At 45.3% G+C, this 18,197-nt stretch overlaps 1 protein-coding gene across 5 annotated transcripts in view; it reads right to left on the minus strand.

The window, feature by feature from the left end:
- gse1 (Gse1 coiled-coil protein) overlaps window positions 1-18,197 on the minus strand; it is a 57,511-nt gene that overhangs the window by 8,020 nt on the left and 31,294 nt on the right. For all 5 annotated transcript variants that reach the window (XM_034558083.1, XM_034558049.1, XM_034558076.1 and 2 more), the window contains exons 2-8: window positions 16,473-16,670; window positions 8,707-8,915; window positions 4,400-4,566; window positions 3,920-4,120; window positions 2,208-2,375; window positions 1,706-2,070; window positions 960-1,290 (exon numbers count right to left, since the gene is read on the minus strand). In XM_034558083.1, the coding sequence (XP_034413974.1) occupies window positions 960-1,290; window positions 1,706-2,070; window positions 2,208-2,375; window positions 3,920-4,120; window positions 4,400-4,566; window positions 8,707-8,915; window positions 16,473-16,670 (1,639 nt within the window). The remainder of the gene's footprint in view (window positions 1-959; window positions 1,291-1,705; window positions 2,071-2,207; window positions 2,376-3,919; window positions 4,121-4,399; window positions 4,567-8,706; window positions 8,916-16,472; window positions 16,671-18,197) is intronic.

Consider the following 18,197-nt stretch of genomic DNA (forward strand, 5'->3'; position numbering starts at 1 on the left):
AGGTGGCTGATGGACACTGTCTCGAGCGTCTTTCCAAATCAAACCTGGCAGGATCGCACACTGCAGTCAAATTATCTATGCCTCCCTGTTTGTGTGTGTGTTTGTGTATATGAGTGAGTAAATGTGCGTTATCTGCAATCTGCAGCCTGTGAGCTGTGATTCTGCGATTATACCGTTGGGTTACTGATAGCAGACGTGTGTATCTCTCCTGTACTACCAGTTCAGAATTAACCACAGCCTCACTTCTGATCGCTCACAACAACACAAACACAGGCACAGTAACAAAGGAGGGTAAGCAGGGGGCTTACGCTGAACAAGTTTGAGAGGATTAGCTGAGAATTAGCCTCTGTGTATCTTAGCCATCACACTCACTGCCTGTTTGAAACCCCTACTCACTACACATGAAACAGCATCAGGACATCGACATCATCCTCATCATCCTCATCATGACCGCACTTTACACCCTACATCGACACCCTAACATAGCTGCCTGTTTGCCTACATGTCAGGCCTGGACGTACGCACGGACAGCAATAGAGTAGACGTGATGCTTCCAACAAGGTTTATGTGTTTTCCAGGCATGCTTGAAAACAAACATCTAAAGTCTGCCAGCTTCTGCATGCATTTTTGGTTTCATAGAGCCCCGCAGAGCTGCATGTCTCTGTCAGATTGGGGAATCGCCAACACATTTGTAAATAAATACTGCCAGCATGTGGGTCAGTGGTTAGCAGGTCTGTCTTTCAATCTGGGGGTTGGCGGTTCAATCCCCGCCCTAATCGATGTGTCCTTGAGCAAGACACTTAACCCTGAATTGTTCCCTGTCTACAGTGTACGAATGTAACATGATTGTAAGTCGCTTTGGATAAAAAGCGTCAGCTAAATGACATGTAATGTAATGTAAAAATGTGGGTTTGAAATCTCTGCACATGTTAGCCAGACTGCAATGAGTGTTGTCTCACCTGTGTGGGTCTGTCCTGTGATCTGCCGTGTCAGCGGGCCGGCCCAAGTCCAGGTGCTGCTCCAGAACCTGCTGGCGGAATTCAGACACCTGGTACTGACGATCCTCTTTCTCTTGCCGCAGCTTACGTTGCCGCGCCAACCACCTCTCCTCCTCATTGGTCCTCTGAGCAATCATTGAGGCCGAGAGCCCCGTCATTACAGCACTGGACCCCATGTAGAGGCCGTGGCCCGGGATTAGACCAGGGATGGGATGATGTGATTGGACCATGGAAGAGTGGAGTCCTGGTGGCACTGGTTTGGGAGCTGGAGGTGCGGGATCTTTGGTTTTCTCTGTGGAGGGAGAAAAGTTACACATTTTAGAGGTGCAACTAATTGTTTTTCATTTGATTATTTTCTCAATTCATGGACCATTTGTTTAGTCTGGACAACTATCTGACAGTAATAAGACATGAACATGAGCACAAATTCTTCAAATTGCATGTTTTTAACTGAGCAACAGTCCAAAACCTCAAAATATGCAGTTTACAATCATAGAAGAATTTTAAAAAGTAAGGAACCGCTGAGTTTTAGGCGAATAGTTTAAGAAATTACTTAAACAATTAACTGATTATCATCCATTGTCGACTTGTTTATTAATTGCCTCATTGTTTCAGCTCTAACTGATAGATAGTGTTCATAAGGACATGTGTTTACAAACAGTATGATTATAGCTTAAGGAAGCTACAGAAGAAGCACGGACACATACCAGCCCGATTAGGGGTGAGTCTCTCAGGCTTGGTTCTGTCCTCCTGCCCCCTCATGGCATGGAGCTCAGCCAAATAGTGGTTTTCCATGGCCTTGGATGCCTGCAGCTCCTTCTCCCTCAGTGCTCTCTCCTTCTGCCTCTCCAGCTCCTTCTCTCTTTCTCTCTCCCTCTCTCTCTCCCTTTCATGCTCTCTTTCCCTCTCACGCTCTCTCTCCCTCTCCAGCTCCTTCTCCCTCTCTCTCTCCCTCTCTCGTTCTCTCTCCCGTTCTTTCTCTCTCTCAGCCTCACGCTCTCTCTCTTTATCACGCTCACGTTCTCGTTCTCGCTCCCTCTCTCTCTGTCGCAGCTCATCCTCCAGCTGAAGCCTAAAAAGCAAGGATGGACAGAGAGGTAGAAGTAGAAAGATGTCAGTCAAATTAGAAAGAAATCATGGCACACTGCCAAGATCTATTGTATAAATGCACTTGTGACTGTACTTATGCATGAATTAAGGGGACTTTACCTCTCAGACTGCAGTGCTGACATTGAGGGGTGTGTGAAGTCTCCAGGGTAGCGGACCCCTGGTAGGTGCATGTGAACAGCAGAGGGATGGATGGGAGGTAAAGCTCCCCCTCCTGGCAGCTGGTAGAAAGGTGACCTCAAGGCAGAGAGGCAGAATGGGTCATCCATCCTGGGAGATAAGCATTGCCATAAAGAAAAGAGAAAGAGAGAGAGAGAGAGAGAGAGAGAGAGAGAGAGAGAGAGAGAGAGATAATTCAGTCTCTCTGTGTGACAGTGAAGCATTCACATTCATTAACCTGTGCTCTTCCATCTCCCAAAGAGGCAACGTCACAGGGTCTTCCATATCTCAAGAAGGTAGCAGTATCTGTCAGCTAACCTCAATCACCACACAGCAGCAAGCGAGAGACTGTGCTGTGTGTTGATGCACAACTTGTGTATGTGTGTGACATCCACTGCACATCCCCTCATTAAATCCATTACAGCGCAGTGTGTGATGGGTGCTGCAGTCCTCTGATCTTGCTGGATTGACAGACCAGGGGCACGCTGCCTGTGTCATAGCCCAAAGCAAGCCGGGTCTTTCTCAAAGCACAGTCTACATCATCAAATGTAGTATACATTTAGGATCAATGTATTTTTTAAACAAACATTGCACATAGAATACCAATACAGAACACTATCAATTATCTGAGACAAAACTACATTAAAATGTTGCTTATGAGAGAATGAACACACCTCAGTAGTGAACAGGATCTCATCTCAGATGTATAAACAGCTCAGGGATTATTTTATGGTAATTTCTCACAAAGCATGCATGAACAAGCTCCAGATATATAGAGTTAAGTGGCAAAACCAGCCATGGCTCTCTTTTAGATGTTCATATTTTATTCATAGGCATAACTAAAGGCAAGGAAAATGGTTCTTGTTATTAACTGGCTTGGTTTAAGAAGCTCCAAAATAGATACAACTCCTTCATTAATAAAGCAAATAGTTGTGTTTGTCTCATTCTAAAAAAAATACAGTAGGTATCCATAGACACACTTCTCTATGAGCACTCTGATTTAAGCAATAAAGCATCATTACAGCAGATATGAAGGTTGTAAATTACATTAGTGCAAATTTTGGCAATAAACAGCAATCCATATGTATTTTTAATCAATCTCTTAAAAGCATTTTGACACAGCTGACCAGGATGTTTTTCGAACAGAGGCTTCTTAGCAGCAGCAGCCTGTCAGATGATACAATAAATAAAGCTGCAATTTAGGACTGATATAATAAACTCTGCTCTTATGTGTTCAAAGAGGTACCGCAGTGATCAGTACAAGAATGTAATATTTTTAAATAATACTCTGTGACCTCTGTTTTAACAGAATGTCTTCCTGTTCATGATAATACTATGGTGTTGGTTATTTTGTATCAGTTATGTGTATTGTTGGATTGCTTTTGGTTTACCTGGAACCAGCTTGTTTTCATTTTCACATTTTTCTTCAACTCTCTTACACTTAAAGAAAACCCTGCCACAGTTAAATAAATAAATAAATGAAGAACATCAATATTTTACCTCTGGGAACATGAATTCAAGGTCAGCTATACACTAATGTGTGTACTGCTGAGTCTAAACATTACAAATACTCACTCATATGCACGGGTTTGCACAATTTGCTCTCAGAGGAAAAGGGTGCCAAGTCAACAAAACAAATTAATGAAGAGGCTTACCTGTATGGCGTGAAGGAGGGGTGGGGCAGGTAGCTGGGGTGGTAGTAAGCAGCTGCGGCAGCTGCAGTGGCGGGGTCCAGGCCCAAGGGCAAAGAGGACATGCGGAGGGCATCCTCAGTCGTGGCATAGGGCCGGAAACCACGGAGGTACTCTTCTGGTACATGACCAGGGGGCACTGCATTAGGCAACTGTCTGGGCAGACTGAAGGTAAGACAGGCAGAGGGGGCGCAATAGAGAAAAAACATTAGTTTGATTTGTATGTGTCCGCTGTTACGATTTGAATTAATTGTTTCTGAGCACCAACGTCAACAAAACAATTGTTTGTCATTTGCTTATTCCAACAAATTTAATATACCCAGGTATTATTCATCATGCACCTAGAAGAGTGCATGAAGAAACTTTTTTTTCTTCTTTTTTTAAAAATTGAAACATGTGAACTCCTCAAATCCAGAGACACAGGCAGAGCGGTGCGAGACTCACTTGAGAGAATGGAACCGTGAATCCTGCATGACAGCACCGGGGGTGAGACCAAAGGCATAGGGGTTTCCCAGGAGGTGGGCAGGGACTGAGGGGCCACCCTTTTCCTGTGGGAGGTTCCCCTCTGCACCCAGACGTTCCCTGCTGGCCCCACGAGGCCCTGAGTCAGCCTGGAGAGAGATACAGAGAGAGAGTTTAGTCATTGTTCGTGAAGACCTGTGACCGTCACGGTTGTCAATGCTCATGGAGCCCATCCTGTGAATGGGGAGACGGGGAAAGAATAGGACAGTATGGTGCAGCAGACTCCCACACTCTCCTTCCTACCTCAGGCACTATTAGTCACTTTCTCACATAACCACCTCACTTTAAAAATAGATGCATCAACATTTCTCTGGGGGGAATGTAGGATGAAAATGATATAGAGTGGTAAAAAAACAGCCTCACTGTTTTTTTCTCTAATTGTATACAAGAGATGTCATCTGTATGATCGATGAAGATGCGCTAATGGTAGAGGTACAACAGCAGCACTTCTAAAGCGGTGATGACTTTGATCTTGGCAAAGTGTGTGAGTTTGTGTGTGTGCACATAACTTAAACACTAACATTTTCAAGAAAGACAACAAAGTCACAAATGCAACATCCCCCTGCCTCTGTTTCTCTCTCTTCCCTCTCTCCCTTTGCCAACAAGCCTGGTCTCACTTATCCAATCCCACAACAAACACACACACTCAGCGGGCACATACACTGTTTCAGAGCTAGAGAGACATCCTGCTGTGGGAGTGGGAGTGCATTTTCTGAAGTTTTGGTTTCCCTCTGCCTACAAATGCAATCGCAGAAAAGAGAAACGTACAACCCTTGTAAGCTGAACAAGGAAACTGTTTATGGAGGGAGACACAGTCAAGGAGGATTCTCGCAGGTATGATGGAACAGTTATCTCATCTCTCACAAAATGAAAAGTCAAGTTGAAGTTGGCAGCGATGAAGACATAAAAAAGGAGTGAGATGAGAAGGCAGTCCTTGCCCCACTAAATTAACCTCTGTGCTCCCTGGGATTAGAGAGAGACCTTACAGCAGCACTGTCCTCTCTCTATACTGCCTCCGATAAAATAAATCCAATTTAGGGAGCCATTACCTCCACGTCCTGCTCTGCAGCCACTGACCCAGGCTGACACTGATGCGCTAACATCCAATCCTAAACGCCTATAATGTTTAGACTCCCCGCATCCCCTTTTGTTTCTTAAGACGCCCCCATGTTGCAGTAGTTTAATGTTACTGTTTTCTCCTTGTTGTTTTTCGTGCTTCACTAAACAGTAAGGAACTCTACTCCCTCAGACCTATTGTCCCTGTAAACCCCCTAAACCACTTCCATCCTTTCAAAGCTGTATGAGCACAGGGAGAAGGTGGACTTTCCCTCCCAATCAGCAGCCAACTGGATAAGAGGTTCATATATGTCAAAAGAGGTCAATATCAGATTGTGGCTAGGGAGCCGCAACATGTCAGGCTCTCTGTTTGTTCCTTCTCTTCCTCTGTTCTTTTAAATCTGCGTAGTTGTCCAACACTACCAATAGCAGACGGGATGCTCTCTGGGAGTCTTTATAAAAAAGTGTGCGAGGCAAGCAGGCAATTCAATTTAAGAAAAGGACACAAACAACAATCTGCTGACCACTTTTAATGGCATAACAACACAAGAACCTTCTTAGCTAATACAATCGTGCGTGGTCTAGTTATATTCTATTTCTAGGAGTTGTTGACTATCTGGTAGTTATCTGGTGACTAGAAGTTGGAATGAATCAAATGGGTTGAACCTGCATCATCACAGAGTGTGTGTGTGTGATAGGGGCACGGTTTTATAATCATGGCTATGACTCAATAACTGTCAATTGCCAGACAAATTATCGTAAAATTGAATCAACTGTTTCAAATTTCACAGAAATCCCATCATAAGGGGATGGAACAACAATGCCAGTAAAACAACAATGAATGGTGGTGCTGCTGATGCTATTAGCCAGTTAACTGGCTTCTGCTTCTACAATAATATTGTCACTAAGAAACAGAAATCCCTTCTTATATGTGATATGATCAACGAAAAAGGAATGTAGAAACCTGTTTTAGATGTGTAGAATGTGTGCATGTGGCTGTCATGCTGGATGCAGATGTTTAGTTCCTGTTTGTGTATGTCTACTCTGAGCATGCGTGTGTGGATGCATGTGTAACAGGTCAGTACCTTGAAAAAGCACATACACCACAAAGATAGAATCTTCCAACACCATTAGAGAGAAACCTTAGTCACTCAGGCACCTACACATCCAACCAGCCATTTTGACCTGTCACCACCTGCCAAAAAACAGCCTACTATATAACACACACACTATATACCAGCACCATGCCATATACAAAGTACGGAGTACAAATACAAGCACTCAGACTCAAAGACACATCCATTAACAGCCATCTTCCTCTGTGTGAGCCAGGCCCCTGTAACCCCCACTGAGGGTGGGAGACCCTGCGCATTGTAGAGCACTCGTTTACGCCTCTCAGATGGAGGCATGAATCCAAATTGCCAATTAAAAAGCAATTACAGGCAGCAGCGGGAGCAGACTCCTGCAGTCATTAAAGCAAAATGCCAACGCACCAAGCCCTCCCTCCTTCGCTGCCTTGCCCATCAGCCCCGAAAGACAGACTCACATCTCCGCCTGAGAGACACCAATCAAGCCTTATAGCACACAAGAAAGCAGGACACACACACAAATGTGAAGACCGCGACAAACAAGCTTTTCTTGTATGCTTTACAGGGGATCCAGAGACTCCTGCCTCTCTATACAACTTGTGTTTCTGTATTTATCCTCTCTCTATCATTCTGCATTGAAAATCAGGGTTGGCCATTACATGGCGCAACAATATCATGCTCAAAGGAAAATGTGGCATAAAACTTGAATGATAATAGTAGACATAAAGGGAGACAAGGGTAAGGGGCAAAAGGAACAGTGCCAGAGGGTCAACCTTTCTTCCTTGTTGCATCTTTCCTGATCAGTGATTAGCAATGGAAGCATTGAAGAGGCATTTTGATGGCGTGTATGTATGTATTTATCCATGTATGTGTGTATGTATGTATGTGTGTGTGGCCTATACGACCAGAGTTATATGCGCTCGCTGAAGCGGCTCCACAGAAATAAGGGAGATGCTATTACGGTAGTTTTAGTGACGCATCCCAGCTGCTGGCCCCCACCAACCTCCTACTCCCTCATCCCAACTCTTGTCCACATCACCTCCCTTAACCTCCTGATTCTTTGGCTGGGTGGCCCCGCGCTGCTGGAGTCACCTCAAACCCAGGGACACAACCTTTTTAATTTGAGCTTGACCTCTTAACCACCGTGCAAAAGCATACAAACACATGCACGGAGGGTGCTTCTGTCTCTTTATTTATTTTCTGCTCTTTTAAACTTGTTAAACTGAAGGAATGGCAAAAGGGTGACATCATTGGGAGAGCAACCCTGTCTCTCCAGCCCCTCCCAGCTCTGGTTGACCCATTAACTCCTGAAGGATCATTTCATAAAAGGGTCAGGGGGGTTGTCCAGGAGAGAGGACAATAGTCTGAATGCTTCCACAAATATAGCTGGCTGACCTCCTTACTGACCCTTCGCTATCCCCCTTCTCTCTCCCGGGAACTGTCAAAGTGTCTCGGAGAGTTTCCGCATGTTGCCACGTGCTGTTCGGAAATGTGCGCTTGGCCTCGAAAATTAGCCCTGAGCTGAGATAAGAAGGCTTAAAGCAAAAGCAAGGCCATAATCCACAAACCACTCCTTATCAAAGCAAGCAGCTCTCCCTCTCTCCCCATTTATTTCTCTCCCCCACTACGTAACAGAGAGCGGGTGTCAAGGTGACGAGGCAGGGGATGCACTTGACTGCTTGGGTGAAGAGGGTGAGGATGGGGATGGGGATGGGGATGGTGGGGGGCAGCGGCTCAAGAGGGGCTGGGCCAAGGGCAAGAGGGCTAAGTGGGGGGGGTGTAGTTGACAGGGTGGTGAGGGAGGCTTTGAGGGAAGCACACATTCACAGACCTGCCAGCTACAGTATGTCACATGTACTTATGTCAAATACTTACTACCACACTATAGATTACAGGTGATCTACATTATCCATTACTCACTCAAGAGCCTGACTGTGTGCATGCTTGTGTTGGCTGAAGAATGAGAACATCTTTGTTACTTAGAAGAGAAACAAAACCTGGACTTTCAGCAACTGAAAGAAACTAAGAGGAAACAAGAGAAAAGAAGAGAGCAGGCTCAAGGTCAGAGCTTAAATTTGGTTTTACCTGGCGTCCCTCGCTCCTCCAGAGGCCGTTGCTAGTCTTTGTTGGAGCAATGGTGACTACAGGTGGAGTGTTTGGCACACTGTGGCCCGCTGGGGGAACCAGGACAGGCCCTGGACCAAGAGGACCTCTCTTGGGTGTACTGACTGGAGAGCTGTGGTTGGTGGCTGGGGAGGACACTGGAGAGGACTCACTGCTGATGGAGGACGCAGCTGAAGAAAGACAGAGACAGATGACATGAGAACAGTGAAAGAATGAAACATAAGACAAGCTGATCGCTGTCTATTGCTCTGTTAATATAAAGACCAATGTAACAACAGTATTATCCTGTAGCTCCTTCACTCTGGAATAAAGAGGGGTTGCAGAACTACAACAAGCAACAAATAACGTGCACACACACTTACACACAGAGAGGGCCATATGGATGGCCCAAGGCCCCTATTATGAAGTGACAGTGATCAGGATGAGCAGCCCTGTGAGAGTCACATAGCCATGACACACACACACGCGCACACACACACACACACACACACACACACACACACACACGGGAGTGAACAGCCATACTGAATGTATATACAGTCAGTGGCGCTTGCAGCCACACACAAAACTCCCCCCTTCACCGCACACACAGACACACACACAGCAGGTGGTGAAACGCTGGCCCAATGAGCTTCTCTGTTGCGCTGTAGCTGTGCCACATTAACAAAGCCCTCCAGGGAAACCCTGTAGCGCAGGGTCACGGTCTGGTCACATGCCTGGCTTTCCACACATCTTGCTTTCTCTCTCTCATGTTCCAAAGCTCTCATATCATATGCTCACATTCACATACGTTTATCAGTGCGATTTAATCTTTCCCCCCCGTACAGGCTGTCTCTTCCTTCAGAATATTGTTATTCTTCCGTCTTCCCTTTTTCTCTTTATTTTTCTCTACTTGTTCCCTCTTCTTCACCCAGCCTCCGACTCTTCTTACAGTAGTGTGCTGTAGGTTTCCTCTGCTCAGTGAGTGAGAGCAGCATTACACAGTCAAACTGGGTCACAACCCTCTCAATGGGACACACACTTCGGCGCAGCAGCAAGGACAGCAGGAGATGTGCTCTTCTGTGTGTGTGCATGTGCAGGTAGTGTGCTTTTGTGCATGGACGTGCTCAAAGGCAACCACAACAGCTGAAACCTCGGGCCAGTTTCAGGTCTACTTCCTCTCCAATTATTACCATCATAACAAAAATATCTTACCCAACCAAACACCATTTCTTCCCTGCTTTGGTTTCCGTGGCAACATAAGCTAACAGACAACGTCATCATGTGGAAGGTGCAGTCAGAATATTGACTGATTTTATATACTTCATTCTACCTAATACCACTAAATAATAGACATAATCAATAATGGAACAGGGGGTGTAATACATTGTGAGGGGAGAGATGACAATTAAAAATTATAGGAGGTGGGGAGGGATTGGGGGGAAGAAAATAAAACAGCAAGTGAGAGTGCAAAAGAGGTGAAAGGTGAGGCGAGAGATTGAGAGGAGGGGCAAGCAGAGAGATAAGGGGTGCAGATGGGTGAGTAGGTGGCAGGCACAGGGTGGGGGATATTGAGGGGGAGAGCCATATCTTGTCTGCACAAAGGCAATTAGTGGCCTAATCCTCCCCCCCTCACCTCGGAGGGCCATTACTCTCCCATGCAAGACTAGGCCAATCAATAGCAACCCACTCAGCCTGGGGAATGGAGCTACACATAATACAGCTCTAGTGTCACAGCCTATTCACTCATCACACACACACACACACACACACACACACACACACACGCACACACACACACAGGATAGGGGAACAAATAAGGCTGCAGGGAGGGAAGACGCAGAAAGGAGAGGACTGCTAAGCAACAGAACTCCATCTATTTCTCTAACCCCCCTCTCTTCCCATCTCCTCCTCCTTTTCCATGTGGAGGCAAAGCAGACTGGAGGAGAAGCAGGGCCAACTAAATAATTAAGAGCAGGAAGAGAAGCAGGTGAGGTGAAGAAGGAAATAAAAGAGACAATGGCGGTCCAAAAGCTTCATTCTCTTTTTGCAGCCTGCAGAATCTGTGTTCAGATCTAAGCATCCTTCCTCGCCACGTACACGCACACAAAATACAAACAGCTATTATTCCTCGATCATCCCCTTCTCCTCTCTAACAACATCCCACGCAACCACCACCCACCTACCACCTCTTCATAAACGCTAATTCCTTCTGTTCTTCAAACACAGTTCCTTCCAACCAGACGTAGATCTGTCAGACTCAACACACAATTTTCATAAACACATTTACAACACTTTACGACTCATGGGAAATGTCTGAGAGATGTCTGGTTACATGCATGGGTGCATCTATGACTGTTTTCCTTCATATTCCTTTTTAAACCTTTGAAAGTCACGTGTGTCCATAAACCTCCATCCCTACCTCCAAGATTTCCTTGTGTCCATTTTCAAAACCCCTATAACTTTATTCAACTATGATCCCTACCTCACATACATCCATCTAATAAGAGAAACATCCTAGATGAGGCAATTGGCACATTTCTGCCATATGCTCCTCCTTTTCCATCTAGAGAGAAGATGGCCATACATGCTGGTCCTGTAGGGAGCTAGATGAGGCAGAGGATGAGGAGGAGGAGTGAAGCACAGCATTCGGCCTGAGTCTAAAATAGGCTCATCAGCTCTCAACCTGCACTTCATTAGCTGTACTGATTGTCCCTTTCTTGGTGTGTAGGGGCAAAGCGAGAGAGAGAGACAGAAAAGGTAGAATGAGCAAGGAAAAGAGAGAAAGAAAGCAATCGCTGTCTCAGTCCCAAGCTGTGTGTGATTAATGTGAAGCTCCTTTCTCTATCGCCTCCTCTATTACCAGTCCCACTCTTCCAGACTGCCTCCACACTTGACCGCTCACACACACAGGCACACACACACACACACACACACACACACACACACACACAAACAGGTCAGAGGCTGCGGCCAAGTCTCCCTGCATAGATGGCCCTTTTTAGTTCAGCCACTGACCTAATCAAAAAGCCACCACCGCTCTTCAGCAGGCTATTTCATTCGATGGGGGAGTCCAGCAGCGGTAGCAGTGAATCCCACTGGATCACTAAGCGTTGATAGGAAGACAACATCACACAAAATGTTTTAGTATTGCCAAATGGCCCCTACCAATCTTCTGCCACCACCACCAACACATTCAAGCAGAGCCAGCCCCAGCCGTGCCAGGCAGAAGGTGCTCTACTCCACCCCGCCAACAACCCCCCCCCCCCCCCCTCCCTCTCCCTCACCCTCACCCTCACCTCCCTCCATGCATGCATTACAACAACATCAGCACTTAATTAAACAGTCCATTTCACACCTGGTGTGCATAGCAGTGCCCAGCCAACCCTGCATCCATATGCCACCCCACCAGCAGCACAAGCCTCAACACGTGCACTCTAACACACACAAAAACATCCCCACGCTTACATACACACAATAACCACTGATGCACACAAACACCACACACACCTGCTCCTACAGTCTTGGCCATGCACCGACAACACAACACAAAGCCTGTAATCTGCATCAGGGAGTGGGGGGAGGGGAGAAGCACCCTGTGTGTGTTGCTGTGCCAGTGATGGAAAGAAAGACGGTACAAGATGGCGGATGGAAAAAAGAGGAGCAATCCTCTGTGTCTTCTGCTGACTGTACCAACTGTATATTATGCTTAAATGCTGCTTTGCTGCCACCTCATCATGTGAGGTGTAATGTTGCGGTGTATGGAAACGAGAGAGAAAAAAAACAAATGAGCTTGTTTGTGAGTGTTTCAGGGACAGTCACAGCCTGAGGGGTTTTGCCTTCAAGAAATACACACACACGTACACACGCACACACACACTAACACACACGCGCACAAACACACACACACGCACACAAACACACACACACACGCACACAAACACACGCACGCACAAACACACACTCGCATGCCCCAGGCAGGCTCCAGATGGAGAGGTCAGAGACACACTGCCCCAATGTCCCAGCATGCTCTGGGCTCCCAGAAAAAAGGGAAGCCTCCGGCCACACGCATACACATAAATGTACAGAAACTGCCGAACACCACAGGTTTTAACAAATCTACTAATGGCTTCCAATTCCTCTTTTTTCCAGCCAATTCAGTTCATCTATCTTGTACACAGCTATTCTCCCTCACTTTGTTTTCTCCAGGCAGTGTACTGCAGTTGGTATGAGCGCGGTCATGACATTCTGGTGGTGTGCATGTGTCTAGAGTGTGCGAGAAGAAACAACTGAGAGGATTAAACCCAGGTCTGCCTAATTAATCAGATATCAGCATGCCTTTTGGAGGCAGTGTGTTATCTGTGTGTGTTGTGTGTTTGTGCACACATGCAAGTGTACATGGGGTGAGAGTGTGTCCTTTACACTGCTCTGATACTCATTATCCATCACCTCTCCTCTTCAGCGCAGCACTCAATGCACAGATATATTCATTATACTAGCCACAATGTATGTGTCTGTCACTCTCTGTGCATGTGCACGTGTGTGTATGAACGGCAGCCATGCTCAGGGTCTTAAATCAGTTCAGCAGCCGGTGGCAGTGATACTAGTACTCAAACCTAACTAATTCCTCTTGGCCTTGGGACATTGAGTCATGGCACCTCATATATACTGCACTACTCACCTCAAAGCATGACCTAGAGGGTGAGAGAGACAGAGAGAGAGGTTGAGTCAAAGCAGCTAATGAAAGGACAGCAGGCTGAAGCATGCTAAGAAATCACAAGGCATACAAAGTTGCAAAGACAACTGTTTGCATGTGTGGGGGTGTTTGGGTGTGTGTGTTGCCTATAAATACAGGCTTTGCAGACAGAGAGGTGACTGGAGCTCCAGGGGCTACATGCCTTTGCCCACCCTGGAGCCGGTACTAACACAGGCAGAGTTGCCCCTTATGCCTGAGTCACACATACGCACGCACGCACGCACGCACACACACACACACACACACACACACACACACACACACACACACACACACACACACACACACACACACACACACACACACACACACACACACACACACACACACACACACACACACACACACACACACACACACACACACACACACACACACACACACACACCACTGCCAGGCAGCACAGTCAGCGGGCTTAACAAATAACAAAGGAGCTTTTTTGTGCTTTTAATAAAAGGTGACAGAGATTAATCAGACAGGATCTGGTGTCTGTTTGTCTGACAAAGACACAGACAGGAGCTCTGTGCCTTGCTAGAATGGAAATTACAAATAGAACAGCGCACATTTATTCTCACCTTGTACCACAATGAAAAATAAAAAAGCAGAGGTATTAAAAGAAAACACGCCTAAGAGAATGCAATCCTTATGTTCTCCAGCTGCAACTGACACAAAAGGGGATGAGCAACAAAGATAAGAAGCAAAGAAATCCAATAAAAAAGGTGATTCCACGATAAAATGAAAAAACAGGAACACTGGAAGTGGACTTTTCTGTTTGAGAGAGACAGGGTGAGAAAGTAAATAAGGCTGCCATGTAAGGTTGATGGAGTGAAGAGAGATGAAGGGGAGAAGGATTGAGAGGGAGGTGAGGAGAGGTTGGGACCGAGTTCTTTCTCTCTCTCTGTGGGTAATAAATCATTGGCAGGGTTCTTGGTCCCAGACTGCAGTGGGCTGGGGAGCAAGGTGTCCAGGGACAGCCAGAAAGGAGGGGAACATCTGATTTAAGAGCCAGAGCAAGGGTGGATAGCTGGGGTAGCTGGGCCTCTCCGGAGCCAAGGCATGGAGCCACACATGCATATGCACACACACTCAAGTACACACCCTCAATAAACTTCCCACTGAGGTTCTTCTGTGTAAATTCTGCTTTGTACACCTGCTTTTTTAATTTTCATCTAAGTGTAATCAAGAGACACTAGGCACACGAGTTTGAAAAAGATTAGCATGTTCACGAGTATTAGAGGCTGGTTTTGCATTTACCAAATATACAGGAAACAAAGAAAGAAACAGAAACCCACAAAGCCCTCACCGAGCACCTATTCAAAACACATCTTCATGAATCTTTGAACAAGCAGCATCAAAGGCAGCAGTTCAGAAGCAGTTCAGAATTTCTGACAAATGGTCGTACGAGTTAATAACCAGAAACCTTATGCATATTTCATATTCATACAACCTAAAGCTGAGTGACTCATCGACACAATCAATGCCATTGATTCCAAAAATACGTTGATTTGAATAAGGCACGTTGCCGCGTCACAAAAATTGATCCCCCCGTGTTAAAAGGAATTTTTGCACTGCTGTGGTTATGGTAATGTACGTTACGCCGTGCTTCATCGAACGCTGGCATTCAACTGTTTTATATGTACCGTTTACTTTAACGGCTGCGTAGGAGAGAGAACATGAATTAAACTAACGTTACTGACTGCTGTTATAGTCCGCAACTGTTTTTGCAATCTGTAATTTGTTTTAATTATTCTCTTGGCCCACACTGATGCAGAAATACAATTGCCAGTGATGATCTTAGCTGCATATTACTCCTGTGATTAAATCATTCCCGGTCATAATCACTTTAAGTTTTAAGTCAGGTACTAAAGTAAAAAAAAAAAAAATACAGTGAAAGTAAAAATACAGGGACAGGGTTGCTATGACATACATTGATTATCTTAACAGCAATCTTTTTGAATTTGAGGGATGGCATTTTTCTCAGTCATCTGACCGATAGGTTCTATTGTCTTGTTACATAATTTTGTTGTCAAGAGAAGATGATTGAATAAAATATTGAAATATTAAGTCTTTGATATTTATTTTGGGTGAAATAATTGTTATTTAATCAGAAATCCTACATATTCAATAAATTAGTCGTAAGATAATTCAACTAATTGGAAAAATAATCATGCAGACCTCATACAACCACAGGATAAAACGCTGAGAGCTGGGAGTACTATGGCATGTTTCATGTGTGTGTGTGTGTGTGTGTGTGTGTGTGTGTGCGTGCGTGCATGTGTGCGTGCGTGTGTATACACTGAGAAGAAGAAATTATTACACCACCATACACACATTGACAAGCGCGCACAAACATTTGTGCACTCACACACAGCACATTAAGTGGGCCAGCTTGAGTGGCTCCTCTTCGTCCCAATATCTCCAGAGACACCAACTAATTCAATCCTGTGTGGATATCATCCCATTGCTATTAGCAGAGCCGCACTCAGCTACACACACCGGCCATGGAACATGGCACGGTGCACACACACATCTATATAACCCAGACACACACACACAGACCAAATATCCAACAACACACACGTAGAGAGTACAGGAGGTACACCTAATCCATTAACTTTGCAAGTATGGGTCCTGGGACTGGATGTATAAATAAATGTAGTTCTTATGATGGTTATAGATCACAATATTTTCAGCAAAAGATTTTGCAGTCATAAATTATACAATAACAAATATTAGCTAAAACCGCAAACCATAACGTGCAAGTTAATTCTGAACTGTTAAATGAATACGTAAAACTTCCATCACTAAATGAGCTTTCACAGAAAAAACCACAACACAGAACACAACTGTGCTTATATATTCACAACAAACAAGTAGTGCAAACTGATTAATACACATTTACTTAATTAATTATACAGCCAAAGACTGCCGTACAGCAGAATTAAACTTGACAGTGCCATGAATGTCAAATCCATGTCACATGTGGCTTTACCTCGAGGTTCTTCAGCCTGTTTTGCCAGTTTACGGAGGGCTGCGGCAAATCCAGAGTGAGCAGACTGGGTAGCGGGGCTTCCATTGGCTACGATGGAGCCGTTGTGAGGCGACGGGGTGAGGGGGCTGACCGTCGCCGTGGTACGCGTCGCCGTGGAGATCATTCCTAACGATGGTGACTTTGGCTCATGGCTCATGCCTACAAATAGAAAAAAAGGGAGGAGAATGGGAAAGTATTTATAATCGATACTGCATTCAAGAAGAACCAACAATCACTTGAGTCATGAGGGCTTGAGTCTTTACAAATACCTTCAGTCCTACATACAAACGCATACAACGCATATATTGCAAGAAATATGCAAAACCAAGTGAGGCACATAGCAGTTTCCTTGGACACAGAGACAGTCAGGGCAGAGTATGGTGCTGGGTGTCTGTTTGTGACAGCTGGGGCAGAGGGGCTTTAGTTGTATGGCTTAGGGTCAGAGGTGGGAGGTTAGGAGGACAGGTCACCCTTTATGTGCTCAAAGAGCTCCAGTCTGTCTGTGTGTGTCTGCCAGAGGTCCATGGTCATGGAGTTTACACACAACCTAGACTGAGCATGCTCCAACACAACAGGGGTGACTTTATCTCTTAGTGGAAATATATCATAGTACCCTAGATGTTAAATAGTAACAAATTAGCAACTCATTGCCTCTCTCACACACACACAACTGTCACTTTTAAAAAAGCGTCCCATTTATATTACATTTGATCCAATTAATGCTGCTAGGGAGGTGCTACTCAAACTCATCTCTCTTGGGAAGTTTGAGGATACTGTTAGAGGAACAACTGTGATGTTTCAAATACTGCCAGCTGCTAAATTCAGACAATGAGTTTTGAATGAATCTTGGGATTTCTGAAGTCAATGTTTCTGAGACTTAGAGTATGTGGGTGTGTGTGTGTATGTGTGTGTGTGTGTTGAAAGGTGACACTGTGTTGACAGCCCCTTGGTCAGTGAAATCCCTAAATGCCAGAACACACACACACACACACACACACACACACACACACACACACACACACACACACACACACACACACACACACACACACACACACACACACACACACACACACACACACACACACACACACACACACACACACACACACACACACACACACACACACACACAGTTCAGTATCCTCCTCAAATCCACATTCAAAGTAAACTTTTCACAGAAATAAAAGCTGCTTACGAACAGTTTATCAATAGCACAATTAAATAAGTAGGAGTTAAATCTGGGTTTACACCAGAGGCTGAGAGGGCTATAAAAAGATCATGTTCCCGCCTGAGAAGAGAGCAGAGGCACAGTACCCTGTGGTTTGTGTGTGTGCATGGACACACAGCAGCAAGTCAGGCAGGAGAGAGTGAACATTCCCAACACCTCTTGAGCTGTCCTGCCTGTAAACTCCCAGTCACCCAGTGCACTCAAAGTGAACCCAGCACACAATTAATGATGGGATCAACAATGACTACTGTCTGAACGACAGACACTACGCCATTGAGAGACAAGCAAGCAAACACACACACACACACACACACACACACACACTGCCCAGTCTAGTAACGTGACTTTGTCAAGACATTAGGTCCTTTCTAGAGAAAGTCAGAGAGGGGAGTCAAAGATACACACACAAGGAACTTTCTGCAAACCCTGACATACTATAGATACAGAGCACACTG

Source organism: Cyclopterus lumpus, chromosome 3 (genome assembly GCF_009769545.1).
Source record: "Cyclopterus lumpus isolate fCycLum1 chromosome 3, fCycLum1.pri, whole genome shotgun sequence".
Taxonomy (NCBI): domain Eukaryota; kingdom Metazoa; phylum Chordata; class Actinopteri; order Perciformes; family Cyclopteridae; genus Cyclopterus; species Cyclopterus lumpus.